The 20,000-nt window shown below is 45.2% G+C and overlaps 1 protein-coding gene across 1 annotated transcript in view; it reads right to left on the reverse strand.

Annotated features, from left to right (window-relative positions):
* qsox2 (quiescin Q6 sulfhydryl oxidase 2) overlaps positions 1-8,702 on the reverse strand; it is a 14,958-nt gene extending 6,256 nt beyond the window's left edge. The window contains exons 1-8 of the mRNA XM_082554216.1: positions 8,171-8,702; positions 1,712-1,812; positions 1,560-1,608; positions 1,315-1,420; positions 1,151-1,241; positions 384-529; positions 153-308; positions 1-78 (exon numbers count right to left, since the gene is read on the reverse strand). The exon at positions 1-78 is cut by the window's left edge and continues 52 nt beyond it. Of these exons, the coding sequence (XP_082410342.1) occupies positions 1-78; positions 153-308; positions 384-529; positions 1,151-1,241; positions 1,315-1,420; positions 1,560-1,608; positions 1,712-1,812; positions 8,171-8,411 (968 nt within the window). The 5' untranslated portion in view covers positions 8,412-8,702. The remainder of the gene's footprint in view (positions 79-152; positions 309-383; positions 530-1,150; positions 1,242-1,314; positions 1,421-1,559; positions 1,609-1,711; positions 1,813-8,170) is intronic.
* Between the last annotated feature and the right edge of the window lie 11,298 nt (positions 8,703-20,000).

Here is a 20,000-nt window from a genome sequence, read left to right on the forward strand (position 1 = left end):
AGTGTATTATGGGTAGCCAGCTCGACCCTCAGCAGGTAGTGGAGCGCTGTCTCCAAGTCGGCCGTGTACACCTTAGACCTGCAGAGACGTACAGGTCACCTGATCTGAGGTCCGAGTCATTCTACCTGACCCGATCAGAGCGAGTCTCTTACCTGTCAAAGTCCCTCCATGGTTCTGTGTTCTGTTTGCCCGGCAGCGCCCCCACCTGGCTCGCACCGGAACTGCTGGTGCTGCTCGACTTTAAACGGCGCTGGACTCCAGGTAACGTCCTCAGCAAGGAGGAGAAGAAGAAACGCAGCGGCTTCTCGCTGCAGAAGGAGGTGTCAGTCAGAAAATCGAACATCGGTTACTCCCCCTGTTACTGTCCAAGGGTTCAACTTTACCTGTGCAGGTGTGCATGTGTCCCATTGGGATGAAGCAGGTAGATGGCAGGGAAGGCAGTGAGCTTCAGAGCGTCCACCAGGGGGCGATCAGAGCTCAGAGCTCTCTTCACCTGCACACCCAAATACTGCAGCAGGTCCAGGATCACCTGGAGACACACAGGTTTGTACAGGTGAGGACACCAACCAACACCTGCTGCACCCGTACAGAACACAGACTGTATATTAAAGATGGCCATAACTACCATGATGTCACTGTTGGGGTGGGCATTTGTACCACCTCCATCTTTATAACCTGGATGTAACTAGCCCCGCCCTGAATGCTCCCCTGCTTCCTGTTCCTCTGACTCTAACGGGACCATCATCTCCAACATAAACGTCATGTTTATTCTGTCACAGCTGAAACTGCTGATGAGAACTCAAACTCATCAGCAGCAAGTTTCCAGGTGAGCTCATTGCAGAGTGTCGCCCCCTGCTGGACATCAGAGAGACATGAGGCTGAAGCGCTCCTTCAGACAGATGCACTGATGTACAGACGGGCAAAGTGTGCTGTAGGAAAGCAGGATAGGAAGTCCTCAGCAGGTTGGTGGTGACTGAACTTTCAAAATAAGAGCACAGACTGTATTGTAAACGTATATAGACGGAAGCTACACTGAGTTTTCTAAATCGACGCGCTCGTCTCCGTGTGTTGCAGGTTTATCGGACAGCGCTTCCTGTTCCCGTTCTGATCTGTGACTTTGACCGAGTCTCCTCTTTCCTGTTCTGGTTACCTCTCGCCCCACGTACGAGTCCGGTTCCTCCACCAGGATGGCCGTGTAGTGATCTGACCTTTGACCCAGCAGAGGTAGCAGTTGAGCAGCGCTGCAGACGAACATAAAGAGCGAGGTTAGCAGTGGCACAGACTCCGACCCGGTCCAGGTTTAGGTCCAGGTACCTGTAGGGCTCTAAAGGAGGGCAGTGCTTGGGCCGGTCCAGATTAGTGTGGTTCTGCAGGACGTTCACCATCAGCTGACGGACAGACGGGATCGACCGGTCTGCACCTGCACACACAGTCATCGTTTTTAACAACATAAACAAAAATACATGTCTTTATTTAAAAGGTCGACTCTTGTGTTTGTTTTTAATCGAGTCCTAAGGAAGGAAGGAAGGAAGTGAGCGGGACGTTCAGGTGAGTCTCACCTCTGTAGGTCGTCCCTCGCTCCGATGGTGGACTGTGGGCCCAGAAGAACTGAGGATAGAAAAATGAGGTGGTTATTACCCATCAGCCCCTGCGGGGGGCGACACTAACCGGCAGCAGTGTAAACACCTGCAGCAGGTACATGCTGACGTACCTTGAAGGTGGGGTAGAACTTGATGCTGTAGTCCTTACAGACGTCAAAGTTTTCCTCCTGAGCGCAGTCCAACACACCCACGCTGATGGCATCCTGCCAGTCTGACACACACACACACACACACACACACACACACACCTTCTTTAACCTGCTGACAGGTGCCATCCAGTTTGGAGGTGGACGAGCTCGTTATGTGTGGAGTCGTCGTGAGTTACGATGACGCGATTCATCAGAAGTGCACTCGCTCACTTTCTAATAGCAGTAACGAGCGTGCGCCTAAGACTCGCCATTCATCCCTTTTCACCCCGCAGACGCCTGCACGACGGTTAGACAGACCGACGGCGGGAGAAACACAGGCTGAATGCAGACCGAGGTCCAGGTGTGTTTCAGCCACAGGTGTGTCGTTCAGGCCAAAGTTCAAACAGGTGCCAGAAACATCGATTTCCTCTGGTTTTCATTCTTCTACTTTGTCTCTTTGATGGTAACGCAGAGAGAGCATGCAGTTACCCCCTGCAGCCTGCAGAGGGCGGCAGCAGTCACCATTTACCTCTGCAGGTTTAAAAGGAAGCGTGTGTGTCACTGTGTGTGTGTTAGTCAGGGCGTGTTTCGGGACTGGTTGTTTTGTCGGTTGCACACGGTTTGAGACTGTGTGAGCGTTGCTGAGTCCTGAAGCAGGCTGCAGCCCCGTGCTGCAGCCCCGTGCTGCACAGGTATCAGGTACTTCTATTTAAAGCAGCTCCCTTCACCAGTTTATCCACAGCACTGTGCAAAAGTCCTGAGCCGCCCCTCATGTCTTTATATTCCAGAGGAAAATTTGAAATATGTGCAGCGCTTTCTGGAAATGTGCAAACACAAATGTCTGTGACTGGACATGACTCTTCACGCTGCTCATGTGCTGTAGAAAGTCCAGTTTCATTGCATTTTTTAGGACACACTGCAAAGCATGCTGGGAAACGATTCTGGTTATTAGCAGTCCAAAAATCTTGGGCAGTGATTACTCAAGACTTAAAAAACGACAACAGTGTGTCTCCTGCAAAATATAAAGAGATGTGGGGCGGCTCAGGACTTTTGCACAGTGCTGTAGATGAAGGGTGACACTTGGATTAAAATGTGACGCCTGTTGCACTCAGTGACGCTGGGCTGACTTTAACTGGCTTCAAATCCAAAACCTGTGTTACAACGACCGCTTCCAATACTTATTATTGCTAATGGAACTGAAACTTTCATGTAGTCTTCCTCAGAACAACATGTTTGTGCACACGTGCAGTGATCCGGCCTCGCTGGGAGGTCGGGTTGTTTCATCAGAAACTGGTTAAACTCTCATAAAAAAACTTTCTCAAATCTCCTCGCTGCCTCTGTGGCAGGGAGGGGCTGTGACACAGGGGACGCAACAGGAAGAGGAAGTGAGGAAACCTCATGAGTGTTAGACAGAAGCTGCTGCAGAGCCCACATACTCCTCTGACAAAGGTCCAGAACACCAGAGAAGAAGTCTGAAGACCTCCAAGTGTTCAGGAGGGCTGAGCAACCCCAGGCCTCCCCCAGAACAGAGAGCCTCGTATGGCTTTACTGGCGTTGGGTGACGAAAACATCCACAAAATTCACTTTACATCCAGATCACAGAGGACAGGAGTGCTTTAAACGTTGTTATGATCCAATGTTGTCAGTGTTTTGTGTTAGGCGTGACTGTTATGTGTTTCCTGTTTTACTTTGAAGGTCTGTCTTATCTCAGTGTGTTCAGTTTACGCTTCCTTGTCTCGTCAGTTCTGATTCGCCCCAGCTGTGTTTCCCTCCTGTTGTCCATTCCCTGATTGCTCCCTCTATGTATTTAAGCCCTGTGTTTCAGTTTGTCGTGATCGCCCCCTGTGTTGTAAATAGATGTAAATAGTTGTCGATACTGTTTTTACTCGGTAGCTGTAGGGGTGAGAAGCCATTTTTCTTTGGGAACCTTTTCTCCTGTTTTTGGTTAGGGAGGCAGGTAAGACACCTGTAAATTATGTTTGGGGTTTTCTGTGAAGGTAAGCCAGCTGCATTTCATTTCTAGAGTTTTTGTTTGTTTTGGCCATGCTCACCCTGATGCCTGCTACCTTTTGGGACTCAATAAACTGACTGGCTGTTGTGAAATCTGTGGTAGCTGTTTTTTGTTGGTTCGTCCTCCTTAAGAGCAGGGAGTGGGGGGGCATTTTTCCTTATTTTTATTTTCCTTATGTCGCACGCCGGTTTTCCCTGGGCTGGGGTGTAACAACGTACAGGTGAGAGGTTTAGGAAAAACAGTCTGCAGGGAAAGACGACGCAGGTGACGGTCAGAGGGAGGGTCCTCACGTGGACAGGTATACAAACATGTGAATGGAAACTGTGTGTGTTCGATCTGGTGGGAAAAGATTAGGAGCCGCAGGTGCTTCAGTACAAACACCATCGGGTCCTCAAGCTCCGGAGGCCCAGGAGGGACACGTCTGCATTGGTGACTCCAGTAACAAACATCAGTGTTTACCTTCATCCACCTTCTGGGCCCTGTTTCAGGAAGCCGGTTTAGTGCAAACTCTGAGTAAGTATACCCTGAGTTAACGAAAACTCTGGGTTTTCGGTTTCACAAAGCGAGTTTAGATTAATTCTGAGTGAGTTACTATGACGACACACTCCGTGAAGCTAACCTGCCCCCTAGCAGGTTTACTTCAACTAACCCTGACCTTCTCCGCCTCTTTGTCGGAAACCTGACTGTAGGAAGTGTCAGACATGGCGTGCTCCTTCCTTGAAGAGCCAGTAGATGTTGAAGCCCAAATTCTCCGCAGAGCTCTCCGCCGGGAGAGAGTGATCAGAGCGCGTTTTATCATTTCCTGATGATTTCCTGTGTGAACGTTACCGTTTCTCAGCACAATCTATAATTTATTTGAATAACATCCTCAGGCCTAATATTGCTCATGTGACACATCGCGGACATCCTCTCAGTTCTGTACATATTATTTGTATTGCACTTCGGTTTTTTGCAAACGGGAGCTTTCTGTATAATATTGGTGACGCTGAGCATGTTTCCAAGGCTACCGTCTGTCGGGCAGTCAGGAATGTTACAGTTGCACTGAAACGTCTCCTGTACTCGTTTGTGGTGTTCCCCGGTCATAGACCCACAAGATTTATCAAAGAGGGATGCCACAAAATTGCAGGTATCAGGATGAACAAAACTTAATTCATGATGTGGTGATACTTGGACTACTACTTAAATTGCACATTTATTCTCACGGTTCCCAGGCGTGATTGGCTGTACAGATGGCACTCACATTCCAATCATTGCTCCTTCAGTAAATGAAGGAGACTATGTGAACAGGAAGTCTTTCCACAGCATTAATGTACAGGTACATAGTTCCCTGTAGCATGTCAAACTAACAAATTATTTCATCATAGTAATGGATGCTAATTTGTGTTCTCTGCACTGTGAAGATCATATGTGATGCTGCCAACATTATCACAAATGTGGAAGCCAAGTGGCCAGGCTCTGTGAGTGGTGGTGGTGGAGGACCCCCACCTGTTTTTCTGTTGGCTATAACGGGGTCACATTTGAGCATACAGAGTAAGCAAATATGTACTTGTAATGTGCTCAGATAATTTCAATAAGTGCTTACAGAAAGAAAATTAATGTAGCCTCTAACTGCAATTGATTTACATGGGACAAACAGACCAAGCACTATGGCTCATAATACAATTACACCTTACCTGTTTGGACTATATTTTTATATTTCATTTTTACTTGCTGCCAGGAACGTTTGGGGCCTGTTGGGTTGCACCTGCGCTCACATCACATCACGAAATAAAATGTATGAAATAAAAAATAAAATATAATAAAATAACGTGTTAAATGGGTGGAAATCCCTCGATCAATGTTTAAATTAACACTCACGCATTGACTCTGTCAGCTATGTTTTGCCATGCATGCTCCCTTTGTTTTGCAGCTGAGGCTGCGTTACTTTTTTTCCGCAAAATTTGCATGTTATCTGCATATGCTGCCATCAGAATTTCGGCCTCAAGCGCTGTAAGATACATTGACCGCGCCTTCTTTCCCTCCGTCTCCATGGTGACTCGCTTAATCTGTGCTCCACTAATCAAGGGTCCGTTCTTCGTACCGCGCTAAGTGAGTTAGCTGGATTAGATTGTTGACGATTTCGCGTGATCTTGGATCGTTCGGTTCTCCGAAGCTCATCCGGGACTTGCTGTCATAGCAACAGATCCGTAAGCGTAAACCTGCTTGGGAGCAGGCTTACTTTATGTAAACAGGATTAGATCGCGGCCACGCAGGTATGTCCGCTTCATTTATACGAAAACAGCGATATTTTACCACTGTTTTACCATAAATAAATATTATCAATGTAACTAAAGATAATGCAGCACTTGATCCTTTTATTGATGTCACACAGATACATACAGGTCATTTCCTAAAAAAGGGAAATGTACTATTAACATTCTATTACATGTATGTGATTATTACAGATGTAATTCATATGTCAGAGTAGTAATTGTAAATTACTTCGTGTAATCAAGATGAGAGACCACGGCTATAAAAGCGAAGGTGGATTTGGGAAGTCTGTCGCAGCCATGTCCTGTCCGTATACGCGAGCAGCCCATTGCGGAAGGTGCAAGATTGATAAGGAGAGTCCTCAGAATTCAGCGTATATTGCGGGACAGACAGGATCCTTTAGCTCAGCGCGACAGTGTGCTCATAGAGAGATATCGATTTTCCCGTGAGGGTATTATTTACTTAACCAACTTGTTGACGAGGGGGTGCAGGACCACCACCTGTCTTTTTTTGCTCTGCCCTTTTCTTGGTTGCTGTTATAAACAAACAAACAGATTATTTCAGGCTCTCTTTCCAAGAGACGAAAAGCAACATAAGTGAGAAATATTACCATTCTGTAGAATATTCTTATATTTCACTTTTACTTGTTCCCATGTTCTAGTGGGTCCTGTTGTGGCTCTAATGTGAAAGAGGATATAATATAATACAATATAATATGATATAATGTAATATAATATGATAAATTTACCCTACCGCCTACTGGTGTTGGCCAGAGGGGCCGATGGCGCGATATGGCAGCCTGGCTTCTGTCAGTCTGCCCCAGGGCAGCTGTGGCTACACCTGTAGCTGCTTCCACCAGTGTGTGAATGTGAGAGTGAATGAATAGTGGCATTGTAAAGCGCTTTGGGTGCCTTGAAAAGCGCTATATAAATCCACTCCATTATTATTATTATTATTAAATTACTTACGAGTTTAATTTGTCAGCAACTTCCTGCCAGCCCTCTCTCCTTGCTTTTGCAGCCTTTGCAGTGTTCCCTTGCGTTTTAATTAAACTCTGAAATTCCTGAAATCCCTCAATCAAGAGTTCTTGCTCTGCTGCCGGAAAATACTTTTTGCCGACCAATCAGAGGGTTGCCAATCAATGTTTCTACTATCGATGCGTAGCCCCTGTTAAGCCACCCAGTGATCTCACATTACTTCATCCAGCTGTACTGATCGTCAACAGCAGGTGTGTTCGGGGAACCGGAATAGCGAGCTCAGAGTTAGCGCGATGATTTGGTCTTGGATGTTTCATTTGATCTTGGATGTAGTGAGCGCGGTACGAAGAACGGGCCCCTGGGCTTTATGTATCCTCGTGCGCGCGCTTAACTTGGGGTTAAAGCAACTCCGCGTTGACTGAACTAATTGTTATCAGCCTTTCTGAAACCGAATATTCCGAGTTGGACAGTTCGGGGTTACTCAACCCTGAGTATCGTTTTTCACTCTGAGTTTTCTAAACCGGCTTCCTGAAAAAGGGCCCTGCTCTGGTGTGGCCCTCACTGGCTTCCAATCAGTGCAGCCAATCGCTGATCAATAACCAAACACATAACACAAATCAAGAGTCTCAAATACTGATCAGTATCTCTGCAGTCATTTCAGCTTTTAGCTGTGACCTTTGAACTGACAGCCTTTAAAGCCCTTAAACCTTTGTTACCAAGTCTGTTCCACTCAGCAGGGACACACCTGAGTCCCTCGCACTGTTGGCTACCTGCCGTTAGCACCTGACGCTGTGTCCCCAGCTGCCCTCATCGTTAGCACACCTTCATCCCGGGATGTCGCTTCCTTCGGTCTGTAGTTTGAACGATTTACCTGTCCCAGCACGTCCACACACGGAGTCTCCCTGCCATTCAGAACCCCATTGAAATAAACGCTACATTTAAGTTTCTCTGAACAACCGAAAACGTTTACAAGAGCGAGCTAGCAGCAGGAAAATGAGCTAAAAATAAACAACTGATAAGTTTATTGTTAATTGTTTTAACGCCGAATCGGTACAGAGATCTGACGTCATCGGAAAGCACTCAGACTATGCTTAAAATTTGGTCCTATTTTCACCGATTAACGGACACGATGTAAACAGCATATTTTTGAATAGAGTCTGGTTTGACCCGAACGCACGGGGAACAGTATCTTCGCAGCAGTACCTTTCACGTCCTGGGCCAGAGCCTTCCATGTGCTGGAGTACTGGATGCAGTGTCCACACCAGGACGAGAAGAACTGGATGAGCCAGGCCGAGGACGAGTTAGTGACGGCGGACTTCAGGCTGTCGCTGCTCAGGATCACCAGCGGGTCCTCCTCCGTGTAGAGCCGGCCTGCGCCTCCCAGGGAGCCGGGCACCAGGCAGAAGACCGTCGCCGCCGCTCCCAGCCAGAGCATCGCCGCCATCCGAGAACCAATACACCGCGAACAGGGAGTCAGAGAACCACAGAGTCCGAGCCGGAAACCAGCCTCAACAGCCGGGGAGACATGAGAGCAGAGGCCCGCTGAACGTACGAAGCTCGGAGAGCAGCCGACAGAGGCCTCACTCCGAGCCTATACCGGGACACCGGCGCACGCGCAGTCTATGTGGGTCTCCGTTTGAGTGGGACAGTGTCCGTGACGCTGTGACGTAGTGGCTCGTGTTGCTTTAATAGACTATCTCCGACGAGCGTGCGCTGCGAGCCGGTCTGACGCGTTATCCCTCTGCTGCGTTCAAGAGTGCTCGGAAAAGTTAGACTTCATTGATGAGAGCCGTGCATTAATACTCAAGTACGCATGTTCGTACTCGCGTGCTTGTCCGTTCCAGTCGGTACTTCGTTCACACGGGAGTGCGGACCTCCTCTACAGCTGGAACTGCATTTAATTTAACCGTGATTAATATTTGCAATGAAAATGACACGTGATAGAATAATTACATGAACTAAACCATTTCTTTAAGAAAAAAAATGTAATTTCAATTTAAGCACAAATTCCCTTTTGCACTGCCAGTCAAGGTTGGGACACACCTTCTCATTTCAACTTTTGCTACTTTGTACATTATAGATACAAACTGAAGACATCAAATATATTTAGATATATGGCATTATGCAGCAAAGAAAAAATGAGAGATAACTCTAAATATGTTTTATGTTTTAGATTCCACCCTTTGCTTTGTTGACAGCGCTGCAAACCCTCGTTCTTCTTTTAGTGAGTTTCATGATGTAGTCACCTGACATGGTTTCACCTCACAGGTGTGCCTTTCACACGGGTTCAATGGTGAAATTTCTTCCCTTCTTAATGGGGTTGGGACCATCAGCTGTGTTGTCAGAGGTCAGGTTGGTACACAGAGGCGGAGCCAGACATTTGAAACACCCGGGGCTTAGCCCTAAAGGGTAGTATGCATGTGGTATTTTTTTTTATTTTTTTTTGGGGGGGGGGGGTTAGAAATGACTGAAAGATTAATAGGCTCTGTTTTGAGTTTTGTTCAAAAAAGAATGACTTCATATAGGGAAAAATATATATCACATGTGCAGGACACCTTAAACTAGTTTTTTAATTAAGCAGCAAGGCAGAACAAAGTCGGGCCTGTATCAAGACACGAGGACTAAACCCCAATTCAACCAGACCCAGAACTGATCCTGAATTAAAACAGGACTACAACAGTTCAAAATCAGGACTACTGAGGATTTAACCAAGACAGAACCAGAATCAGAACTAGATGATAGTAGCACTAAAAATCATCATAGACCTGCACTACACTTATTTTTTTTAATTCTACCAAAGTACAATATTTAGATTGAGAAAAGTTTATATAATTATTTATCCTTGCTGTGCGAACAAGCCTGCATAACTTAATAAATATAGAATTTGAAAAATAGCAAACCTAAAAAGAAACACTAGGTACGAGATACATGAGGACCTGTGATACGGTGATACTTTTGGCAAACGACCATTTGACTAACATGTGTGTCTCACCTGCTCTTGTTCATCTCTGTTCTGTCCTCTCTCTCCCTCTCTGTTCCTCTCTCTCCCTCTTTGTGCTGACAATCATCAAATATACAGTTGAAACCACATATTAATGTACTGTTCAGATCAAAACACAAACACTTTTTTAATTGTAACATCAAATCGGACTAAATGTTTATTTTTTTAGATTGATAAATATAAAAACATATTTGTTAACTTTAAGAGTAAAGAGAGAAACTATCTGTATTTCTTAATTGTAAATGGCACCAAATTGTATTCAAACTGAGCCACACTTATGGAGCTCCACAGTTCTTTTCCTGGTGTTTTGTTGACATCTCTTGATGTTCCCATGTCACAGAAACAGGCTCTGTGTTTTGCCTTATATGCATCCACAGCTGTGCCACCAGTTTACTCACATGGACTCTACGAACCTATCAGAAGCTTCTTCAGCTCAGAATGGAATCGTCTGGAGTTTCTTATTAATTAACAATAAACTTAGTGTATATGTACTCCTTAATATGATGAAAGTGATAAAAATAGACAGCTCTGTCTCTCTTTATTCTGACATTTAACTAATTCAAAATATATTTCAATATTTATCTAAAACAAAAGTTTACTCTAAATTGATGTTGTACAGTAAAAATGTTTTATGTTTTCTCCCTAAAGTGTAAATATCTGGTTACAAATGTGAATATCCTGCTGTGTACTGAAATCCCTCTTGTTTTGCATAGAAATATACTGAACAACATACAAAGCATAATATATAAAATAACATTTACCTGAGTTTTTTCTTTGAAAGAACCCTCTAATGTCCATTCTTATATTTCAGTACATAACTGAAACCGATTTAGTCGGGGAGGGTAAGAACTGAAAATATGAAATAAACACACGTAAGCTAAGACTCTAAAAAATAGCATTTGTTCGGATTTTCATTTCGCCATTTGTTGATTCACTTGAAGAGCGAGTAAAATAATATTGGTCAAGTGATCAGTTTGATATCAATCTTTCGTGATGCACCGTCATATTTACATTATTTGTACGGTACGAATGATTTGCTTTGGTACCTGGTCAAACTTAAGCTCTCCTTAGTATGGCTGGCTCCGTTTCTCCAACAGCGCACACAGGCAGCAGCTGCCCCGCCCCCTCGCTCAGTCACTTAGTGCCTGAGCTCGGATCATACCAATATCAGGGGGATTCACGCACAGTCGTAAATTCCCACAGTGTGCACTATGTGCTTCGAATATTGTGTGTACTTTTTGTTTTATACAGTTGTCAACCAGGCATCTAACTATGAAAAAATTACACTCCAAAAGACCCCGGGCTTCTGACAAAACAACCCGGGCTTAAGCCCAGTAAGCCACCCCCGCTCCGCCCCTGTTGGTACACATCTGATAGCCCTATTAATAAAACTTGAGTTGGTCCTGCGGGGCAGCAGGTGATGAAGGCGGAGACATTCATGAGGCTCCCACAGGTTGATGACAGATATCAGACTGTAAGAGAAAGCAGCGCTTGATTTATAATGCAGGAAAAAACAAAGGCATCAATTCTTCTTGTTCCAAGCTTCAGCTCGCTGTTTCACTCCTGCTTTAATCTGGTTTCTGTTGGAGTTTCCAATTCCCTACAGCCTGTGAAAGCAGCGTGGCTCTCTGCCGCCCCCTGCAGGCCGAGCAGCAGAACAACCGGAGGTCCTGAAGGTGTACTTGGTTGGATTGGCAGGCAAAGATCAGCTCTGCTGAATGTTAAAATGAGCGTGCGTACTGTCACAGCTGTTCAGAGGTGTGCCGATGGAAGTTGAGCCATGGCGCTCACCAACACGTTAGTGATGACGCCGCTTCAGACTCGCAGGCAAACCAAGCTCTGCCCTCCGCTTTTTCACCACTGCTGGTCTGCAGGGTGAAATATTCATGTTTGTAGTTTTGATCATTTCTGATCTGTGACCCCTCACTGAAACAAGCTTCATCAGTATCTGACCAGTGGGGCACTGGGGGAGCCTGGGCTGCAGACTGGAGGACCCGGCCTTTGAACCCTCAAACTCTGAAACAATCAAAACAAACAAAAGTACTACAAATACTGCTATAAATATTACTACCAGTACTACAAAATAACCGGGGGACGGTTTGTGGTCAGTGTCATGATAGGTATGAATAGTTACTGATTCAGATGTAGTTCATGTGGAAGCCCGGTACTCAGATACTCAGATACTATGACGTACAGCTTCCAGTAACACAATCCGTCGATGCTTCCAAAAGTGGCTTCGGTGCTGTCTTACTACAAGATGACCATCCAGCTGCTTACCCATCCACTCACTGACGAACTGAGCAGCGTTACGCACAAAGAGAGAAAGAGATGCTAGCAGTGCAGAACGTTTCCATCAGTACGAATATGGAAGAGAAGTGAACGTGGAGACAGATCAGAAACTACTATGTACAGTCTCATTAGGAATACAGACTCCTAATGAGACTGCAAAAATGTCAGGTACATGTTGTATGCTCACCTTATTACTAAATTAGGCAGAGCACTCTGAATTGAATCAGGACATAAAGCACGGTCTTTATGTTGCTTTATTGAACACTGTCCATCTTACAACTAGCCACTTAACGGGGCTTCCCTCGGACAACAACAACATCCGGTTCAAAGGTCATCACCTTAAGACATAGCCATATCAATACATGACATCCCCCTTTTCCTTAGACTCAAACTTTAGTTGTAATAATTTTGATGTCTTTTTTTTTTTTTTCCACAATGAACATTCTTCTTGTCTTACTTTCTAACAAGTATATAATCTAACAGTCTTTGTGGGTGTTCCTTCCTTCCTTTCAGGTATTGTGTCATAGTGTCCTTCTCTGGTCTCATTCGTCTCGTATTTCTTCACATGTGTGGTATTCCGGTGATAGCGAGCTCCTGTTGGTGATTCAATAATGACTTGGTTTCCAGTTCTGCTTACAACTTTGTGTGGTGTTGCGTTGAATGGTGTTGTAAACTTGTCCACTTTGTCTTGTTGAACCAGCACTGTGTCTCCCGAGTCAACTTTTGAATACTCCGCTCCCCTTCGTTCATCAGCATAAGTCTTTGATTTTCCCTTCTGTTCAGCGTCTCTGTCACGCACGTCCAACTCCGTTGTTTTTGCCTCACTGATGTTCGGTAACTTTCCTCTCATTTTGCGGTTGAACAGTAGTTCTGCTGGACTTTTGCCCGTGGTTGGATGTTCAATGCTGCGATACACTGTTACATATTTTCTTAGCTCTCGTTTCCAGTCAAGTCCTTCGGCTTGTGCGATCCTGATTCTTTTCATCAATGATGCATTTTGCCGTTCCACTTCTCCATTTGCTTGAGCCCATTTTGGTGTAGTTCTTATATGTTTGATTCCATTAGTTTCACAATATTCTCTGAACAGCTCAGATTTGAACTGTGGGCCGTTATCAGATTTGATTGTAACTGGTAGCCCATGTCTGCTAAATATACAGTCAATAGAGTCAATGACCTTTTCAGCAGTTGTAGATGACATTACATCATACTCATAGTACCGACTGTAGTAATCTATCAGTACAAGTATTGAGTGGTTCGAAGGTAGCGGTCCCAGTAAGTCTACCGCCACATCTCGCCATGGTCCATCCGGTAAAACTGTGTTTCTCAGTGGTTCAGGTGGATCTGGTCTGGCTACTATTTGACATCCGTGACAAGCTTTACAAAACTTTTCTGCAGCTTTGTCCATCCCTGACCACCAAACTTTTGTTCTGAGATGCTGTTTGGTTCCAACAATTCCTAAATGTCCTTCATGAGCTAGTGACAGTGCTTGAGCTCTGAGGTTTTCTGGCAATACAATGCGAGTTCCCCGCAAAACTATGTAGCCGATGACACACAGTTCATTTGCAATGGGTGCACATGTTTTGCATTTTTCAAAGTGTCCATTTTCAATAGCTCTTCGCACTTCTGTTAATTCTGAGTCTGTAGCAGAGGCTTCTTCAACCTCTCTTGTTGTGAGTGCTTTTGGAGTAGCATTAACTGCAACAAATCTCACATATTCTTCAGATTCATGCTTATGTGTCTCTTTTGACGTGGTGTCAGCCAGCAGTCTTGACAGTGAATCCGCAATGTTTTGCTTTCCCGCAATGTGCACTACTTTAAAGTCATATGGTTGCAGTCTGAGAACCCATCTTTCTATGCGTGCACAAGGTTTAGATTTCTGGCTGTATATGACCTCTAATGGCTTGTGGTCTGTGATGAGGTCAAACTTCCTGCCATACACATATGGATGTAGTCTCTCACATGCCCATACCAGTGCTAGGGCTTCTCTTTCTGTTTGAGAATATCTTCGCTCACAGTCCGTTAAACTCCGACTTACGTAGCACACTGGTACCTCTTCTCCGTTCTGTATTTGTATTAGCACTGCGCCCAAGCCTACAGGGCTTGCATTTGCTATGACTCTGGTTGGGGCTTCTTTGTCAAAATAGGCTAGGGTACCTGCTCTGGCTAACTCAGTCTTTAGTCTTTCAAATGCTTGCTTTTGTTCTGGCCCAAATGTAAACATAGTTTCTTTTCGAGTTAAACATCTTAGTGGTTCAGAGAGTGTAGCAAACTGTGGTATGAACCTGCTACTGAAGCCTACCAGTCCAAGAAAGCTTCTCACCTCTGTAGCATTCTTCGGTTCTCGGGCTTCCACCACAGCTCTCACTCTTTCTTCAGTCGGGCCGATGCCTTTCTGTGTCAGCAGTATTCCCATGAACACAAGTCTGTCCATGTTGAACTGACACTTCTCTGAGTTTAGTGTCAGGCCACAGTCAGAGAGTCTCTTCATCACAGCATGCAGGCGTTTATCATGGGTTTCCTGGTCTGGCGCGTGTATGATTACGTCATCTGAAATGTTCTCAACTCCTTCAATGCCAGCTAGTGCATTGGCAATCTCATGCTGATATTGCTCACTAGCTGATGAGACTCCAAATATTAGCCTTTTGTACCGGTATACTCTGTTGTGCACTGCAAATGTAGTTATCTCTCTTGACTCCGGGGTAAGCTCTAGCTGATGGTATCCCCACTTAAGATCGAGTTTGGTGAAGATTGCAGAGCCGTTTAATCCTTGCAAGATTTCATCCACAGTGGGTATGGGGTATCTTTCCCTGATTATTGCCTCATTTGCTTTTCTCATGTCTAAGCACATTCTGATATCTTTGTCACATTTCTTTGGGAGTACCACTACAGGATTTACCCAAGGTGTAGGTCCTTCTACACGTTCTATAATGTCCATGTCGATTAGTTCATTGATCTTTTTCTCCACTGCATCCCTCAAATGATAAGGTATGCGCCTCAGTGGCTGTGCTACTGGTTTCACATTTGGATCAATGTACAGGCTGATCTGTTTGGTGTTTAGCTTTCCTACTCCTTTGAACACTTTTGGATACTTTTCTTTAAGAGTGTGCTTTAAATCTGTGACAGCCGTCACATTTTCACCTATTTTCAACACTCTTAACTTTATGGCAGTCTTTTTCCCCAGGAGTGGTTCACCATTACCTCTAATCACAATAAATTCAGCCTCTTCAGTCCTGTCACCAATCTTGATTTCACATCTGAATGCGCCTTTAACCGTGAGTGCCTGTGCTGAGGAATATGCATATAAATTCCTCTGCTCTTTGGGTACATATGAGTGACATTTTATCTTTTCAGCTTTTAGCTTTTCCCATATGTTTTCTCCCATCACATTACTTGTAGCTCCAGAGTCAACTAACATTTTCAACTCTATTCCCCCAACAGAAAAGGTAAGTTTCTCAGGTATATTATCATCATTTACAGTAAATGCATAATCATCTTGTTCAACAGCATTCACATTTTGTTTCTTTTGTCTTTTTGTACGACACATTTTTGAAAAGTGGTCCTTACCATTACACTTGTGACATGTTTGTCCTCGTGCTGGGCATTTGGGATCTTTGCCCATGTGGTCAGTATAACCACACCTGTAACACTGTCTGTCTGTTTTATTATCATCTTTCATTTTTCCTTTTGGTCTGTTGTTCTTCTCTTTCTTTGCTGTAAAAATCCGGCTGACCGTGTCCTCTCCTTTCTTTTCCCCGGTGACACTCATCGCCGCCATCTGCTCCTCCGCACGTTCACAGTGTGAAGCCACCTCTAACGTGCGATTTAGAGTTAAGCCTGGACCCTCCTCAAGCAGCTTTCTCCGTACATATTCAGAAGTGCATTTACTCAGGATAGCGTCCCGTATCTGGTTATCATTGTCAGCTTGAAAGTCACAGTCTTTTGCAGCTCGCCTCAAACGTGTACAAAATTGTTGCACAGTCTCACCTGGTGTTTGGGACAATTTGTGGAAAGTTTGGCGTGCGTATGCTGCATTCACTTGAGGAACAAAGTAAGTGTTGAGCGCAGTCACCGCAGCGCTGTAATCCTTTGCTTTTTTTTTTTTAAATCACTTTATTTAAATATCAAAATTCACAATTACAAATACACATAATACAAGCACCATGCACAAATTATTCACATCTTATTTTACATATTATAATAATAAAAGCTCCCACGGCAGGTCTTTTCCTAACCACCCTTGCTATCTCTTAATAATTTACAATAGATACATTAATACAAAAGTTAAATTAATCAAACATATTAACATTAATTATATCTTCAAAAGGTCCCAAGGTAAAGGGCTATTCTTTTTTTGTTCTAAAGTCTTCCTCCTCCTCAGGTCTGTAAGGATATTTTTGCACACAGCAACGCTATCTATCATTTTTTGCTCAATGACCACCTTGGCTCTGGTTTTCCAAATGTGGGTGTTAATGACACACATAATAAGCCAAAAGAGGCGTCTTTTACTGTCATACATTTTTTCTTTAAACAGACCATATTTTATAGCTTGTATATTGTTGTCAATTTCAAAACCCATTTTAGTCATCTGTTGTCTGATTTCTACTGTTCTATAACAGGATAACAGTAAATGTTCAAGGGTTTCATCCTCGACACACCGTGGCATTGGACATTCTTTGGTGGTAACATAACAGCTCCACTGCACCACCGCTCTAACGGGGAGGCGTCCAACAGATATCAACCACACAGTGTCTCTCATATTTTCAGAGATTAATTTGTCGTAGATATTTTTAACTACTAGCGGGCATTCTTCTACGCCCACGCCCTTATATTTTATCTGTCCTTCATTATTTTTACTGTTAATTATATTGTATACTTGTTTAGTGGATACTTGTGTCCAGTTAATATTAAGGTCTTTCCACTGTTCCGTAGTGTCACCAAAAAGGAGTTTATAATACGGCATATTGGATCTAGCCCTACCTTTTAGTTTTCCCCATTGTGCTTCGTTACCTCTAATCCATGGGGTTCTCCTATTAAGAGCGCTAAACACATTTTTAATAAAAGGAATTCTCAAAGTGATACGGAGATCTGGCGCACCCAATCCACCACACTCTTTGCCTTTATACATTAAGGTTCGTTTCGTAACCTCACGGTTTGTTCCCCATATTAATTTAACACACAGTTTGTTTAAAAGTAAAAGTGATTTGTGAGGAGGAGGAAAAACCGTGGCAAGGAAGAGAAGTTTAGATACTATATGGGTTTTAACTATATTTAAAACTTTGCCTCTCCCGTCTGTGGTAGAGTGCAGAAGACGTCCTGCACGTCCTGTCCGGCCATGTGCAGTAGAAGAGCGCGTCTCCGCTGTCTGATCGCGTCTGTAGCATCATCCGTCAAAATAAGACCTTTCCCATCAGCAAACAACTCGAAGGATGTTAACCAGCGCGTCCATCTCGGTCCGAGCGTAGCTGGATCCGTGTAGCAGGCGAACGGTTGAATACCCGACTTTTCCATGTTAGCCCACAAGTTTTTTTTCCGCTAACACCGTGCCGCCGCTGGGTCTACTTCTCACAAAAACAAATCCAGGTCCGTGTCGTCCTCGTCGCCATTGTTGTATGCTCACCTTATTACTAAATTAGGCAGAGCACTCTGAATTGAATCAGGACATAAAGCACGGTCTTTATGTTGCTTTATTGAACACTGTCCATCTTACAACTAGCCACTTAACGGGGCTTCCCTCGGACAACAACAACATCAGAATCAGAATCAGAATGGGTTTATTGCCAGATGTTGAGGTTTACAACATTAGGAAATTGCTGCGGTGCTTCAGTGCAGACAATAAGAATTAAAGTGCTATGTAGAAAGAAAGATATGTGCATGGGATATACATGAGATATATACATGAGAATAAGAATTATGAGTGCTACGTAGAAAGATATATACATGAGTGCAGGTGGTGATCAGTGCCAGACATGAAATGATGCAGTGACACAGCGTAGGGTCATGTGTTAGTGGCGGGGACAGTCATGTGGTTATTGTTCATGTGTCCAACAGCAGAGGGGAAGAAACTGTTCTTATGGCAAGAGGTTCTGGTGCGAATGGACCGGAGCCTCCTGCCTGAGGGGAGCAGGTCAAACAGACTGTGTCCAGGGTGAGAAGGGTCAGCTGAGATCCGAGCTGCACGCCGCAGTGTCCTGGAGGTGTACAGGTCCTGCAAAGATGGGAGTCTGCAGCCAATCACCTTCTCAGCAGAGCGCACAACACGCTGCAGTCTCTGTTTGTCCCTGATAGTGGCTCCAGCGTACCACACGGTGATGGAGGAGGTGAGGATGGACTCGATGATTGCAGTGTAGAACTGCATCATCGTCCGTGTTGGCAGGTTGAATTTCTTCAGCTGCCTCAGGAAGTACATCCTCTGCTGGGCTTTCTTGATGACGGAGGTGATGGTGGGCTCCCACTTCAGGTCCTGGGTGATGGTGGTACCCAGGAAGCGGAATGAGTCCACAGAGGTGATGGGGGTGTCAGTCAGGATGATGGGGGGGAGTGGGGCTGTGTGCTTCCTGAAGTCCACAATAATCTCCACTGTCTTCTGGGCATTCAGCACCAGGTTGTTGTGGCTGCACCAGGACACCAGACGTTCAACCTCCCTCCTGTAGGCAGACTCATCCCCGTCCGAGATGAGTCCAATAACGGTGGTGTCATCTGCGAACTTGATTAGCTTGACAGACTGGTGGGTGGAGGTGCAGCAGTTGGTGTACAGGGAGAAGAGCAGAGGAGAAAGAACACAGCCCTGAGGGGAGCCGGTGCTGATGGTCCGGGAGTCCGAGACATTCTTTCCCAGCCTCACATGCTGCTTCCTGTCCGTCAGGAAGTCAGTGATCCACCGGCAGATGGGATCAGGCACATTCATCTGGGAAAGCTTGCCTCGGAGATGGTCTGGAAGGATGGTGTTGAAGGCAGAGCTGAAGTCCACAAACAGGATCCTGGCGTAGGTTCCTGGGGAGTCCAGATGCTGCAGGATGAAGTGTAGGGCCATGTTGATGGCGTCGTCTACAGACCTGTTGGCTCTATATGCAAACTGCAGGGGGTCCAGGAGGGGGGCCGTGAGGGTCTTGAGATGGGAGAGAACCAGGCGCTCAAAAGACTTCATGACCACAGATGTCAGAGCCACGGGTCTGTAGTCATTTAGTCCAGTGATCCTAGGTTTCTTGGGGACAGGGATTATGGTAGAGGACTTGAAGCAGGCAGGCACATGACATGCCTGCAGTGAGGAGTTGAAAATGCCAGAAAACACTGGGGCCAGCTCGTTTGCACAGTGTCTGAGGGTGGCAGGAGACACGCCGTCTGGGCCGGGAGCTTTCCGAGCATTCAGACTCCTAAACTGCTTCCTCACATCTGCTTCATGAATATGAAGAGTTGTGGTGGGAGGAGGTGGTGTGAAATCCTCTTTTGTGTGGGGTGAGGAGGGGGGTGTTGTAGGTGAACAGTTTGAAGATGGTGATGGCTCTATGGAGGGGGGAGAGGTGGGGGAATGAGTGTCCAAAGTGCCTCTATTGTTGGGGCCGTTGGAGGTGTGAAGGCTGCCTGATGGCTCGTCAAAACGGCAGTAGAAGTCGTTAAGGGTGTTGGCTAAGAGCAAGTCATCAGTGGAGTGGGGGGTTTTAGGCTTGTAGTTTGTAATATTCCTAAAACCTTTCCACACAGAGGCCGAGTCATTCTCTGAGATCTGCTGCTGCATCCGGTTCAAAG

The sequence above is a fragment of the Aulonocara stuartgranti genome (genome assembly GCF_965226115.1).
Source record: "Aulonocara stuartgranti genome assembly, chromosome: 12".
In the NCBI taxonomy this organism is placed as follows: Eukaryota; Metazoa; Chordata; class Actinopteri; order Cichliformes; family Cichlidae; genus Aulonocara; species Aulonocara stuartgranti.